This window comes from Barbus barbus, assembly GCF_936440315.1.
Source record: "Barbus barbus genome assembly, chromosome: 43".
NCBI lineage: Eukaryota > Metazoa > Chordata > Actinopteri > Cypriniformes > Cyprinidae > Barbus > Barbus barbus.
Genome location: NC_136721.1, coordinates 11022597 through 11037106, shown reverse-complemented (window position 1 = coordinate 11037106; position 14510 = coordinate 11022597). Strand labels below are relative to the sequence as shown.

General features: G+C 38.3%; 2 protein-coding genes across 2 annotated transcripts in view; both read right to left on the bottom strand.

Annotated features, from left to right (window-relative positions):
* The window catches only part of LOC306862782 (pecanex-like protein 3), a 29411-nt gene extending 25394 nt beyond the window's left edge, over positions 1 to 4017 (bottom strand). The window contains exons 1-5 of the mRNA XM_079405768.1: positions 3659 to 4017; positions 1862 to 2070; positions 1538 to 1643; positions 1402 to 1441; positions 1185 to 1280 (exon numbers count right to left, since the gene is read on the bottom strand). Coding sequence (XP_079261894.1) covers positions 1185 to 1280; positions 1402 to 1441; positions 1538 to 1643; positions 1862 to 2070; positions 3659 to 3811 — 604 coding nt within the window. The 5' untranslated portion in view covers positions 3812 to 4017. The remainder of the gene's footprint in view (positions 1 to 1184; positions 1281 to 1401; positions 1442 to 1537; positions 1644 to 1861; positions 2071 to 3658) is intronic.
* A 6322-nt stretch (positions 4018 to 10339) lies between these two features.
* nrxn2a (neurexin 2a) overlaps positions 10340 to 14510 on the bottom strand; it is a gene marked incomplete at its 5' end in the record, with an annotated part of 322179 nt that continues 318008 nt past the window's right edge. The window contains one exon of the mRNA XM_079404516.1: positions 10340 to 13445. Coding sequence (XP_079260642.1) covers positions 12649 to 13445 — 797 coding nt within the window. The 3' untranslated portion in view covers positions 10340 to 12648. The remainder of the gene's footprint in view (positions 13446 to 14510) is intronic.

Genomic DNA, 14510 nt, shown 5'->3' with positions numbered 1-14510 from the left:
CTGCGCATTTTGTATGTCTCCCTAATCTAACACAACTGATTCAACTCATCAGCTCGTTAGTAGAGGCTGCAAGACATGAAGTGGGTGTTTCTGATAAGGGAGACATACAAAATGTGCAGGGCAGGGGGCCTCCAGGACAGGTTTGGGAAGCACTGCGGTAGAGCATTCCCGCGCCTGTCCCGCCTGACCAGATTTCTTGCGACACGGGATTAAATTCCCAAATAAAACACGGTAGCGGTCGATAACTCTGGTGCAATTTGAATGGGAACGGGCGGTCTAACAATATCCCGTTTCCGACATCCTTTCAGAACAGCATATCTGCGCTTTATTCAAGCACCGGTACAGCCTGCACTCGACTGTTACGCACGCGCTGCACGCATAAACCAGTGCTTCATTTTATTTGCAAGGTCTGTGCCCAGCATGTGCATAACGATGCACAGAGCAGGCTAGCCTACCAGTGGTGAATATACGGCCCACAGACAGAACAGGCAGGTTGTCGATGAGTGACAGAGCAGAATAAAGATGGAGCAAGGTGTGGATGCGCTGTCCTTGAAGAATGTTCAACTCGGTTTTGTTTATATTTTGCTTAGCCTATAATTTTAAATGACAGATGTCAAATTTATTTTTCTTCTGCGACACTTTTGCTAGGCTACTATGTTTACAGCAAGATGTTAAGTGAATTTAGTATTTTGACAAGACAAATAAAATTATAATAGGCCATTTTTGTACAACCTGCATTTTTCCTCCTGCAACACTTGTTCCTATTGTGTTGTAAAGGTTAAACGAATCGTATCCTGACAAGATGAATAAAAATAATACAATTTTGGCACATTTTTATTTTCTCTGTGACAGTTTTTTTTCCTACCGTCTTAAGACACAAAATTCGTTTAACATTTTGCTGTCAATAAAAGACTCTTGACAAGACGAATAAAATAAATACAATTTTGTGCAGACTACACTTTTATTTGTTAGCCTCTCTCTCTTTCTTTCAGTAGAGGAAATTTAAATGTGTGATTCTGGAAACGAGATCTAAATTTAGAAGAAAATGATTCAAAGTGGATAGTGGGTGAACAAAGAGTGAATATATCACAGGAGCGGGTGGATGCGGGACTTAAAAAACAGTCCTGCGCAGACCTCTACTATGCGGCCCTAATTTAGAGCATCTGTAATACTAGTGTTCTTACTAGTGTTGTCCTGAGAGTTGTGTCGAAGGACGTCTCTATGTGCAGAAGTCACAATCATATTATTACGGCCCTGCTCCTGCATGAGCTCTTTAATACCTGGAATTTAAAAAATGACAAAAATCAGATAAGAATTGAAATGCAAGCATACCAGTTCATGTTAACAAACTATTTGGAGTGGTTTATTTAAAAAAGCAACAGTAACAAAAACACAATGTACCCTTTGAGCCTCCAGGGTCTTCAAGCTGTGGTAAAAATTCCTGAGTAAAAGAAAAGTAAACGAGTCAGAGGAAATTCCTACAAGTGAATGAGAATAATGCGTGACGCGTGACGTTTGGCATTAACAATATCCTCACCGACACCTGGTTCAATCCAAACAGTGAGTGCTGGGAACTGCAGCGTACAGGAGGGGTGGAGTTCACCTTTCGGAACACCGTCATTTCCACACCGACACCACTGTCCCTGCAGGCACAGGCATGCCGACATGAGCTAAAACTGACTAGTGGAGCGACTGCTCAACACCACTAACAGCTGTTCACCAACAACAAATCCATAAAGAATGTCTGACTCGGTAGCATGATGCTTGCAATGCTCTACAAACTGATGCTGCCTACTTGAGAGACAGAAAAGTGTCACATTGTAGTTTGACAACAAAATATAATAATGTAGTTACACGCTACCTGTGCTGGCTTCCGTCGTGAGCGCCAGAGCCTTCCTCTCCTTCTTCCACTCTATTGGGGTCTGTTGCGAACGAGGCCTGCCTCTTCTCCACAATCTCGCCTAGGTCAAACATGGCATGTAGTCGGAAGTTCACTGCTTTTATGGCCGTAAAGAAGGCCGCTATCACAGCGCAGTACACACCAGCCACCACTAAACTGGCAGGAAGGGCCTAAAAGAATGAATGTGGGAGAATCACATCAACATGGTTGCAAAAATTACAACCTTAGTTTTATTTCAGACACTGCTTCTTATGTAGACCACAACTTGTGCAATAAATTTGATTTCATAATGTTCTTGCATAAGTCTACGCAAAATTCTACTAGGCCTCTACCTAATGGTAAATATATTGATTTACTTGGTTGTTTAGGCTACGTCATTGGCATATAAGACTATTTCATGGCAAGACTAAAGTCTGTTTAAAAATAAATTAATAAACATTTAAAAGTACATAAGACAGACAAGACATTTTCATGTTGTCAATTTACTTAACATTAAAAAAAAAAACTGAACAGAATCTTTGTCTGATGACTGTTAAGTTTAAGTAAATGTTTAACAGTCAACTTAGGAGTATTACAGGATCAGAAAGATAGAGGTTAACATAATAGTGAAAGTATCATGAGCAATGTCATAACATTTCATGTTTACCCACATGCCTTGCTTTATCACCAACTGGTTGCCACACTCAGAAAACAATGGACGCAAAAGGAATGTGTTCCTGAAGTCTGACTTCTCTTTAATGATTCCTTGTATAGCTGATCAATAACATTGATTGTACTTGTAAGGAGCTTGTACTTACATCCTGTAAATCTTTAAAACAGGCTATTGCCTTGAAAAGGAACTTTACTGAAAGGTAAAATACTGTTTTGCCTTTAAATCATGACAATTATTATATATACACACTACCAAATAAAGTTCGGGGTCAGTAAAAGTTTTTCAAAGAAGTCTCTAATGCTCACCAAGATTGCATTTATTTATTTAAAAAAATAAAAAACACAGTAAATCAGTAATACTATGTAAAACTACAATAAAACTATTGTTACAAATTAAAATAGCTACTTCTATTTATTCCTGTGATTTCAATGCTGAAATGTCAGTAGTTATTACTCAAGTACTGAAGTGTCTCATGATCCTTGATGCAAAAGAAAGAAGTCTCATGATGCAAAAAGAAAAAAAAGAATTTATTATATTTTAGAAAATAGTTGTTTTGATTTTTTGATTAATTTTGTGGATATGAAAATGATACATTTTCAGGATTCTTTGATGAATAGTAAAGAATAAAATAGCATTTATTTGAAATACAAATCTTTAGTACCATTCTAAATGTCTTTGATATCCCTGGTAAATAGAAGCATTCATTTCTTTAAAAAAAAAAAAAAAAAGTTACTGACCACAAATTTTTATACAGTAGTGTATATATTTATATATATATATATATTTTTAAAGATAGATGTTGCCTTGGTTCTGCTTTATTGTAATTACTTACAAAAGACATTTCACAGAAAATATCACTTAAATAGCTTCATCAAATCTGTCAATATGTGCAGCTGTCTGTCACGCATCTTGACAAAGTTTTAGCCTCAATGTCCTTCTAGAGTAGGCTAAACCGTAAGACCAGCAGGTAAGGAAAGTTACTCAATGTTAGTGCATCCAAGCATCAAAACTGCACAGGCTCTTGGATTCCATCAGTACTACACAAGTTTTTCCAGAAACATGGGCTGGTGGCTTTCTTTAGCTCAGGAATTACTGCAAGAACTCACCATGTACAGAAGAAACGGGAAGGCCAAGAGGAATATCCAGAGGTAGAGATGAAAGCAGTTCGAGAAGGTACTCTGATGAGGGTCCACGTACCATCCTCCGGTCAGAGAGGCCCACACTCCCTGCCGCAATATTTGAAGAGCCTGAGAGCCCATCTTATCGCTTCTGGATGAGACAACCCAGAGATCTTGAAGTTCCCTTGTCAAAGTTTCTAGTACGGCACTTCCATTGGGAACCTCAGGATGGACTTTCTCGGACTGGTTATGAATGAATTAGCAGAAAGCGAGACGTTCCAGAACAACTTCAGACCTGTGTTCTTTTAGTATCAACTGTTTGTTTGCATGCTCCTCCAGCAGACCCGTTTGTAGTGCAGTTCATCAAGAGTTTTTGGCACAACTGGGACCCAAAGGCTACATGAAAACATTCATCCTGAGGAATCATCAAAACTGCTTGGTTTGGTTTCTTTACGACTTTCCAGCACTTTAAACAAACACAATTCCATAAATAAATCAGCTGTTCTGATGACATACTTAAGATCAACAAGCTATTTTGAATATGGTCATTTTAACCTATCTGAGGCCTGTTACTAAGGCATGAGACGTTTGTCTGATTTAGATAAAGAAGCCTAATATGGGTTTTCTAGAAAATGCAAATAAAGAACCAGGCTTCGTTTAGGGGGCTATAATATATTTAACTAAATTTAGAGATGATAATGGATATGTATATGATCACTGAACACCTGCAATCTTCATACTATTATAGGCAAAGCAGAGAAAAGACAGGCAGTAAGTTGTAATTTCTTCATTGGCTTTCTATACTTTTGTAATTATTGTAAATATGGTATACAGCTTCAGAGTCCTGAGAATTCAATTTCTAGTTTTTCTGAACAAATCTGTAAACCATTCCCGTTCCCCAACGAGAGATATGTATATATTAAACCGTTTAGAGTTTTATATTTTGTATGCTCATTTATTTTGACCTACAGCCATCTCCAGGCCTAAACAGTCATAATATCCTCTCAACTTTTCTTGTATGGCAGTAGCTGATCTCTACAGCTGGAGGAGGAAAAACTCTAAGCATCATCTGTAAGCAGTAAATCGTTTAAATAAAGGAACGCTGACAAATGTCTCAGTGGATTTGGCTTTAAACAATACAACTTCAGCTAATGTTAGCATAGGTATGTTAGCTTGCCTGAGGCAGCTTTGACATTAGATTGAGTCTAAAATAAAGACAGTAGAGAGATAAATGTCCAGCAAATGGTTCAATAGCACTTCAATGAAAACGTAACTGGGATGCGAATATTTTTGGAACTGTAAACAAAACGGGTTTAAACAGCAATAGCGCACACGCTGACAGCTGAACGACTAAATTTTTAGCCCGAATCAACTCGTTAGGCCTAAAACCAATCAGAAGGGACGCAAATATTATCTATTTTATCAGTTTCTCGGCTTAATTAGAAGGATATCTTTCCTCTCAGAGTTCAATATCACCTGACACTCACGAGCCAAACCGCTAACATGCTACAAGCAGCAGTGAGACACCTCTGACTTTGGCATGAGTGATTTGTAGCGAAATTATCCGATGTTAGTGCACTCTTCAACTCCGTCAACACTCCATGCTCTATCTCGACAGGGTCTGCGTTAATTCCTCCAGAAACGAGAGCAGGAAAACCGCAGGACAGCGAAACTAAACGCGAGTTAGCATAGGCTAACGGCAGCACTGAGTGCTTCCTCCTTACGACGAAAATAAAATACAAAAACAAACACGAAACGCAAAATGTCTCTAAGTGGTCACCACAGCAGCCATCTCCTCGTTAAGTCCAGGGCCGCTGTGTAAAAACTCCAGCGATAAAAAGCCCAGAATGTGAGCTCGCTAAGTTCCAGTGTCGAATCGCTTCATTCACACAGGTAGCAAACACCCACCTACAGGAAGAGAACTGATGCAGCAACGCGATTGGCTGCTGCGGTTACCACCCACATAGAGGAACAGAACGGATGCTTCAATGCGATTGGCTGCAGCAGATGTCAGTCATCCAGTGCACGATCACTGATTTGATTCATCAATCTTACATGTCAGGTTGCCAATCTTTCAGTCCTACATTCATTGATGCACTCCATTTTACATTAAAATGGTTATTTTCTTACAGTATACGTAAATTTAAATGAGTTATTTATGTTGGTATTATAAACAGAAACTGGGGGTGTCCATAAGGGGTTGTTTCTTTCCAGTTTCAAAAACTGTTTACAATAAATATGACTTCAGTAGTAATTAAAATCTTGATATTATGTTTTTTAGCACTTTAATAAGGTTAGATGTATGAATAATAATGACATGATTATATTAATAATATTAATAACATATATTCAGAGCTGGGTAGATTACTTACAAATTGTAATCCGTTACAAATTATGACAACAATTTGTTAGTAATGTAATCCATTACATTACAAATTGTAGGTAATATAATCAGATTACTTTTTGACCTATATCGTTTTTTTACATCAATTTAAATAGGATAATCTTGTACTATATTGATATAAAAGTTCAGAGAGTAAGAAAATATATTCCATTTGTTGTAATTAACAACATGAAATGCATTAAACATTATAAACTGTGTAGCCGCCTCCGACTGACTGGTCTCTGTGTGAATGTCCACAAACCTGGAAGACTTTCTGAGTGTTTATTTGCAGTAGGCTATTTTAGAAGGGAACATTTAAAATATGAAAAAGAGGAATTAGGGAGAATCAATAAATTATGAATGAATTATTGCTATTGTGCAAATAATACTATGTAAGCATGTAATCTATAAAAAAGTAATTGTAGTCTGATTACGAGTATTTTAAAATATAATCTAATTACTTAATTTTTGGAATCTGATTATGTAATCCAGATTACATGTAATCAGTTACTACCCAGATCTGCATATATTAAAATAATTGCAATCATGCAGAGGCATCCTAATTTTAGCTACATGGTTTATTGTTGGACCGTTTCAGTTAGTTATGGTCATTAGCTGATCCAGGATGGATTAGATGGAGTTAATACTGAGTAGGTACAATAAACCTCAGACAAACTGGTAAATGCTGGTAAAACCCTTGGACTGGTAACCAGCTATTGCAGGTTCCTAAAACCAGTGTGAACTGCTTTAAGCTGACATAAAATGGTGTTGAAGCAGTAACAACTTGGATCACTTTATCACAACTGCCCTTAAGATTTTTGCATTACTTAAATTGCAACAAAAATTTGCAACTAACCTAAAATAACAGTCTCAATTTTGCTGAAAATTGGTCCCATTTGAACAGTTACAGTGAAAAGCAGTGCCTTACTGTGTTTAAAAGTCTATCATCGTAAAATATTAGCATAACAAAAATGCCAAGAGTATAAACCTTTTATTCATCACAAATCTAGCAAAATCCCACTTTTGCATATTCTGCCCAACATTGGACTGTCAGTTGATCAATGGCATTTCCACTCATCTGACAGTTTGAAGGCTTTTCATCATCATACAAAAGCGCAACTAATGATGAGCTGATGGTTTTGAAATGTGCTGAAGAGTCACTGCCAGGATTTCATTTTTTAACTAAGTCATATTATTTTATTGTTTGATTCATATAGTTACTGGTATAAAATGTAAGGTTCTTTAAAATGTAGATTGATGAACAAGTGGATAGACAGCAGATGGCAGTCTCATGCTTCTTCAGTTTTTTAAACGCAAAGCCCTTCTGTTGACGCTTCATTCTCATTCCAGTGCCATCACAGCTGCCCATTACTGCTCACTGTCTGTTAGGTCTTCATCTCTCTGCCGTTCCAGACAATTTTTTTTTAAACAAAGAGCATAAAACGATAGTCTTCTTAGAAAATACAGCAAAAGAAAGTTTCAAATCTTGCTTGCTTATCAAACACTCTCATTTCAGTGACATTTGGGAAGGTTTTTTTTTTGTACTCTTAATGCATTTCCTCTGGCTGGGCAGGTGGCAGAAGTGAACATTTGAGTTCATTCTACTTTGAAGGAAAATGGGAAGCAAGTACTAAATTATTCATCAAATCACAAATCCAGGGCTCAGAGTTCGGAAAGATGTGTAGAATGGCATCAGAATGTGCTGACAGGTTTTCCTTGTCTTTTGTTCTTTGTCTTTTTCTTAATGTGGGTTTTTGAAAATGTCAGAAGTGGGGAATCACAATTTAAAAAGTAACTGCAGCAATAAATGATAAACCTTGCCTTGCTTTCGGTTTCAAAGCTTGTGTCTTTTGTTTGAATAGCACTAATTCTTTCCCACTATACTTATTGATCAATACATGCCTTAAGGCTGTCTTGATGTTAGTTGGGTCTTATCTTTGGAGACCATAAACCTGAATGTTACAACCTCTAGCAAGCGCTTGTTAATGCAGTCTAATATATTTATATAGGGGCGTTTTCTCCAAGTAAACAAGGGAGGCAGTGCCTCAACGAAAAACTGGATGAGAAAAAAAATTGTAGTACAAGAATAAAACAACGCAAATATTACAAAATATGGCATTAAAACGTGTATAAATAACTTTTTATAAAGAAATACTGTCTAACAGCGACACCAGCGAGTAAAATTACAGCAGGAGTCCGTGTCTGTTTTGCCTCCCCTGAGCCCATTGAGTTTTAACAGGCCTCCTAAAGTGTGTGGTGTGTTTAGTGGGGGGTAATTGAGAATGAATGGGGGAAAGTCATGTGAGAGGAGGCAATGCCTCCATTGCTATATGATTGGATATGGTTATAACTGGCTGTCACTGGTTCATGCGATGAATTCCGCCTTTGTGAATCAGTCTGAATGAACATTGAAAGATTAATTAAAAAAAACTCTCACACTCAGATATAAGAACTTTGTTACATCAAAATAAGACTTGAAATGGCCTGAAAACATGATTTGTGGGAGTTTTTAAGGAGTAATCAGCTTGGTGAAATTCAAGGTAAATCTCTGTGTCTGTGACCAATATTTACCGAGCTTTGATGATTGATGATCAGAAAAAAAGCAGAAATGGTTAAAAGTGAACTATTAAAAAGAATAGAAGAAAAGTTAACTATTAAAAAGAATAAGTTAACAATTAAAATATATAGTTTAAATTGTTACTGCCTTGTTGACATGAAAATTAACGTATTAACGTATTTGGTCTTGGCAGAATAGATCTGCTATGCTGCTGCTGCATCAGAGCAAGTACCAAGACTTTCTACTGCCAATACATACACAACATGTTGCTGTGAGCATGTAAGAAATATTGCTGCTGCACATATAACGTATACACTCTAAAAAAAAATGCTGGGTTAAATATAACCCAGTGCTGAGTAAAATATGGATGAACCCAGCGATTGGGTTGTTTAGACCCAGCGGTTGGGTTACTGCCCAGAAGTTTGGGTTAAACATTTAACCCAACTGTTGGTTGAAAACAGCCCAGCATGTGTTCTGTCCAATATTTACCCAGCACTGGGTTGTATTAAACCCAGCATTTTTTAGAGTGCATGAATCACCCCATAGCAGATCTATACAGGTGGAGCTGGGGAAGGTGGAGGGTTTCTGAACTGCACTGCTACTGTTACAGCAAACACTAGCCAAGTATTTGAATGTTGAGCAGCGAGCTCATTGGCTACCAATACAGGAGAGAACCAATCAGCTGGATGATGTCATTATGTCATATTGAGTTAGATCTATCAGACTGCGCCATCTAAAGTTTCATGCCAGAACTTTGTATATATGGCTTTATCCTTGTGATTTTCATGTTATCTACCATAGAACTACCAGAATACACACATTGTATTTTTATATATAAACATATATAATCTAATATATACAGTATATATATATATATATATATATATATATATAGTGTATAAACAATTGTTTGTTGTAATATTGGGTTATTCTCTGACAACACAAAACATTTCAGGTCACAAGACCTACATACTATAAGTAAACTGTCTTTATCTTTGTGATTTACATGTAATCAACCATTTTATAGAAGGCTGAATTGGTACTTCAGTTTTACATCTGCTAGAGTATAATTGAAACCACAGCCACTGGCTAAATGAAAACACCCATTTAACTAAATGCTGTACTTAAGTGTATTCTGTGCATATTGACCAAATGCAATTTACTCCACTAGATTTACAATAGACCCAGAATAATGATGAAAACAGAAGTATGTCATGGCCAGCTTTCATCATTTGAAAGCAATCAACACTACACAGCTTTTGAAAGGCTTGTTCCAGATATAGCCTTATCATTCTGAATCTTTTCCAAATTCAAGCTGCCTCTTATTCCAGGAAACTGCTCTCCATAAGCATGCTTTTAGCTATAGCCTTTAAATAGCTCCATCTGTACTGCAGTGCGTATAGTTAGGAAACAAGCACCTCAAGAACATAATATACAGTGCGTGCAGATCGAGGAGAAAGTAAATGTGGGGGCCGCATTCTCTTCAAGACCATAGAGGAAGAGTGTTGTTTAGAGGCCCGACTATCTAGATCTGTGCAGTGTGACAGTAGAAGAATCTAAAGACGTCTTTGTATTAGCAGTATATGTGGAATCTTCTGGAGTAGGAACCCATCAATATATAAGACCAGATGATGAAATTGCCATGTAAGACAAGGGCTTGACTGCACAGCGTGAGAGTTCTTACAGTGGATAAACCTTGATTTTCAGACAATATCGGTAATATATTTTTCAGGATTGTTTAATGAAAAGAAAGTTCAAAAGAACAGCATTTATTTAAAATGAATAAATGCTTTCTTAACGATATTCAAAAGTCTTTACCATCCCTTGATCAGTTGCTGACCCCAAACTTTTGAACGATAATGTCAGTCTCTCTTAAGACAAACATTTTTAGAAATAAAAGAGACGACACCGACCAAATCAGTACGAAGTATAGAACCAAGTGTATTTTTCCCTCTGTCAATGTACACATATTTAGATTTCATCTCACAGTAACACTTTACAATTACATTAAGAACGGGAATATACTTTGACCAGCATAGGTAAATGACAATTATATCTTAAAAGAACAAACAAAACAAAAACACAAACAGAAAAAAAGCCCTGTCAATGACGTAACAAAACAAACAAAACAAATGTAAAATGGAAGTATGGCTAGGTGTAATGCTTAATTATTTTTTTTTTTTACCAAATTCAATAAAATCCCAAAACATTATCCCCCCCCCCCCAATAATTTCACATTTGAAAATCACTTCGTGTAACTGAAGTAATATCTATTGTGAATAACATTTTTTTTTTTCATTTGCAGAGAAAGGACTAAACAAAAACCGCTTTGCAATAACAAGGAATGTCAATTCAGGAAAAAACACATTTTCAAATGTGAGAAATATCTAGACAGTATACTGTGTTTTTTTCTTTCTTTTTTCCTCCTTTCCAGGAGGTGTCCTTAGATACAAAAGTCTGGACACAAGGTTGTGCTGCTTTAGCCATAAAAGTCTTGTCAGTTTGCTCCTTTTCGCTTTCTTTTAAGGTTTGGGAGGTGGTGAGCTGGCATCCCGATGAGAATGAGTTCCTTTTCTTCCCTCTTAGAAGAGATGACACACAGTTCTCAAAATATGATTTCGCCTCCGTTCTCTTTATCCTGTTTGTTTCACTGTCTGTAGTCTCATTCGGATGGGTATTGGGCTGTAGTTTCACACCATAGAGAATATAGGAGGCAAGAGAAAGAGTTCTCGTAGTCTTGCGTATATCTTTCTCATGCCAGAGGACGAACATTCACACACACACACACACACACACACAAGCGCACACGCACATACGCATACGTACCGTATGCACGATACACACAAACCTGTCTCCTGAAGTGTTTTCAGCAATGTCCTGTATTTACATAGATACAACATCTATTGTCCAAGCTGATGTTCAGTTCAGGACAGTCCCGCTTTCTGAGGTCTCTTTTGTCCTCGTCGTGCTCACCCATGGTGCTATGAATCCCTCCGGGTGAGATGAGAGTTATCAACTTTATGTATTTCATATAAAAAAACTCCCATGGAAAGCTGAATGTGAATACATCATGCATGGAACACAATTAGTAGCCTAACAGATCACAATGTTTTGGCACCATGGAGAGAGAGAGATGCCTACTGAATGCCTTTTTTAAGCTCTAACAACCTTCAGAGCTCTTCTACACTTGCTGTCAAAGCAGGCTTCACCGTATGATCTGCCATTCTAAGCGAGAACGTGTTTATGAAACCATGGCGGATAAACAACAAAGAAAGAATTAGATTCATGTTAGTTTCATGGCGGAGAGAGATAAATCCTAATTTCTACACTGACAAAAGATACCAGAGTGAAAATTAATTCAAATTCTTCGGCTCAATCAGAGAACAAAACAGAAGATGTGATGTTATCCGCCGCCTTTCCAAACTGAACAAGTTTTTTCCCTTCGAAAAAGGTGTCAGATTTAACATCTCCACAAGAACTGATGGGAGCATCTGCTTGTCTCGTGCAAATAACTAACACAATCGCTTCTGTTCTTCATGAATTATTACAACAAGGGCCAGCGAGCGTCTCGTTGAAGATCTCAATTTCATAGCTCTGTGAAGATAATATTAAACAAACGTTCAAGAATAGCACCAAAAGCTCGTGTGTGGAGACATCTGTTAAACCCGCGGGTTTTCTCTCCCTGTCCATGGTGTTTCGTTACTCTCCCGTGGAGGCCCGGACCACGCAAAACATACATTTTTAATCGCAAAGAGGGCATTACATCAGTTGGAATGTAATGGAAGATTTTCTTTAGACATGATAGCGACAAAATTACATACAACAATGGCTTCGCAAGACAGAAACGAAAGAAGGAGCTATCGCTCAGTGTTCCTTCCTCCTCATTCCCTACGTCCTTATCTTTCAGTGGCAGAAAAACATTTGGAGAAGTAAACAGAAGATTGTGTGGCTTAAATGTTTGAGGATGCAGAGGAGTTGATTTGAAGATTTAAAATCCTCAGCACACTTCCTGTCTGTGAACCTCCTCCTCGGTCTCTCTCAGACGTAATACTCCTTGTCTTTATTCTTCTTGCCCTTGGTGCTCGTCTTTGCGATGGCCGCGGTTGTGCTCGGAGTCTTCTCTTTGACCACGGCACCGTTGCTTTCGGATCCTGAATTGCGGCTCTGGTCCACTTGGTAAGAACCTTCGTCTCGGTTGCGGTACTTGTACATGGCGTAAAGGAGGATGAGGATGCAGAGGGCGGCAGCTGCCACGATGCCCACCACCATGCCTGTGGTGCTGCTGGACTCCCTGATTACCTCCACGGCGCCCGGGCGGGCCTTCTCCATCAGGTCGGTGGGGTGAGCTGTGGGCACATGGGGGAAACCAGGTGGGTAGGTTAACCCTGGAGTGTGACGGGAGGACGGGGCGGGCGGCAGGAGCACCTGGTCGCGGGTGTTCATTTTGCCTGCGGGGATGTGGAGCTGGTTGGGGTGTGTGGTGGGGCCGGGGATTGGGGGGCGGTGGTCACCTGGGCTCTGGCCTCCGCTCTTGCCCACGGCGGGGGGCGGCGGTAGGACCGTCCTGTCTGTGACCATGGGGGAGTTTTTGTAAAAGTCCTCGTCATCGGACTCCGTCATTTCTCCGGAGCCGAAGGCCGATACCTCCACGGGGTCGCCGCAGTCCTCCTGGTCTGGAGGGCACGGAGGGCGGGGGTCGGACAGGACGAGGGACTCTTTGGTGGTTTGGAGAGGGGTCAGGGATGTGGGAGGGGCGGGAATGGCGGGGTAATGAGTGGCTATGGGAAGGGGGTCTTGGGTGTCCACGGTAATTATGGGCAACACAAGTTCACCTCCTGGGATGAGAGAGGAGAAAAAACAATTAGCAAGGACTTGAGAATGTCTACATGCACATACACGTGCACTCTATTAATAACAGAATTAGAATTCTATTCTGTGCAATTTATTCTAAGACAAAGATTCTACACACAGTACTTTATATTCACATGTAAAATGCTACAGTATTTTCTAAACCTACTCAAATGACTTACATAAACATGTCTAGATCACTATAGTAACAGAACCAACTAATTTCTTGAATAGCTTTTGGCTCTTCTTTGGTTAAACAAGATATCAAACCATGGAGTTTGGGTCACTTACATCAACAAATAGGCCGCATGATTTTTGCATGGAAAAAAAGCAAATTACAAAAAACAAAGGTGTGTAAGATGGTCCCTTCAAAAGCACAAATTTTCTCCCCTTTATACTCTTTTACACACTCATCTGTGCTCTAGGCGTTAATTTGACAGATTTCACTATGCAATGATCAAGTCCTCTGCATATGTGCATTGTGTGATAAGTTAAATGCTATGTCTCAAAACCTAGTTAGCTGATTTCTGTCTAATACTATATAGGGAATTGTCTATATAGATCTTATTACAAACAAAATGGAAGCTCATGAGTGGATTTGACTGATATGAGATCTGAGATGCTCTTTTAAGGCAGAAACTTCTGATTCTGATGTTGGCATATAATTAAGATACTGTAATATATTGCATATACACAGACAGCCAAAACACATTTTAATTATACACACTACATTTCAAATGTTTGGGGTCAGTAAGTTTTTTTTTTTTCTTACGTTTTATTCAGTAAGGACACATTTAATTGATCAAAAGTGAGAGTAAAGCCATATATATCTTTAGAAAAGATTTCTATTTCAAATAAACATTCTTTTGAATGAGTAAATGGCTCATTTAAAAGGGGAGTAATGGCTGCTGAAAATTCAGCTTCATTCACAGCATCAAACTACATTTTAGATTTTTTATTTTGAACAGTAAAATATTATCACAATATTACTATATTTACTATTTTTGATCAATTATTACTTTATTTACTATATTTTTTAGCAAATAAATACT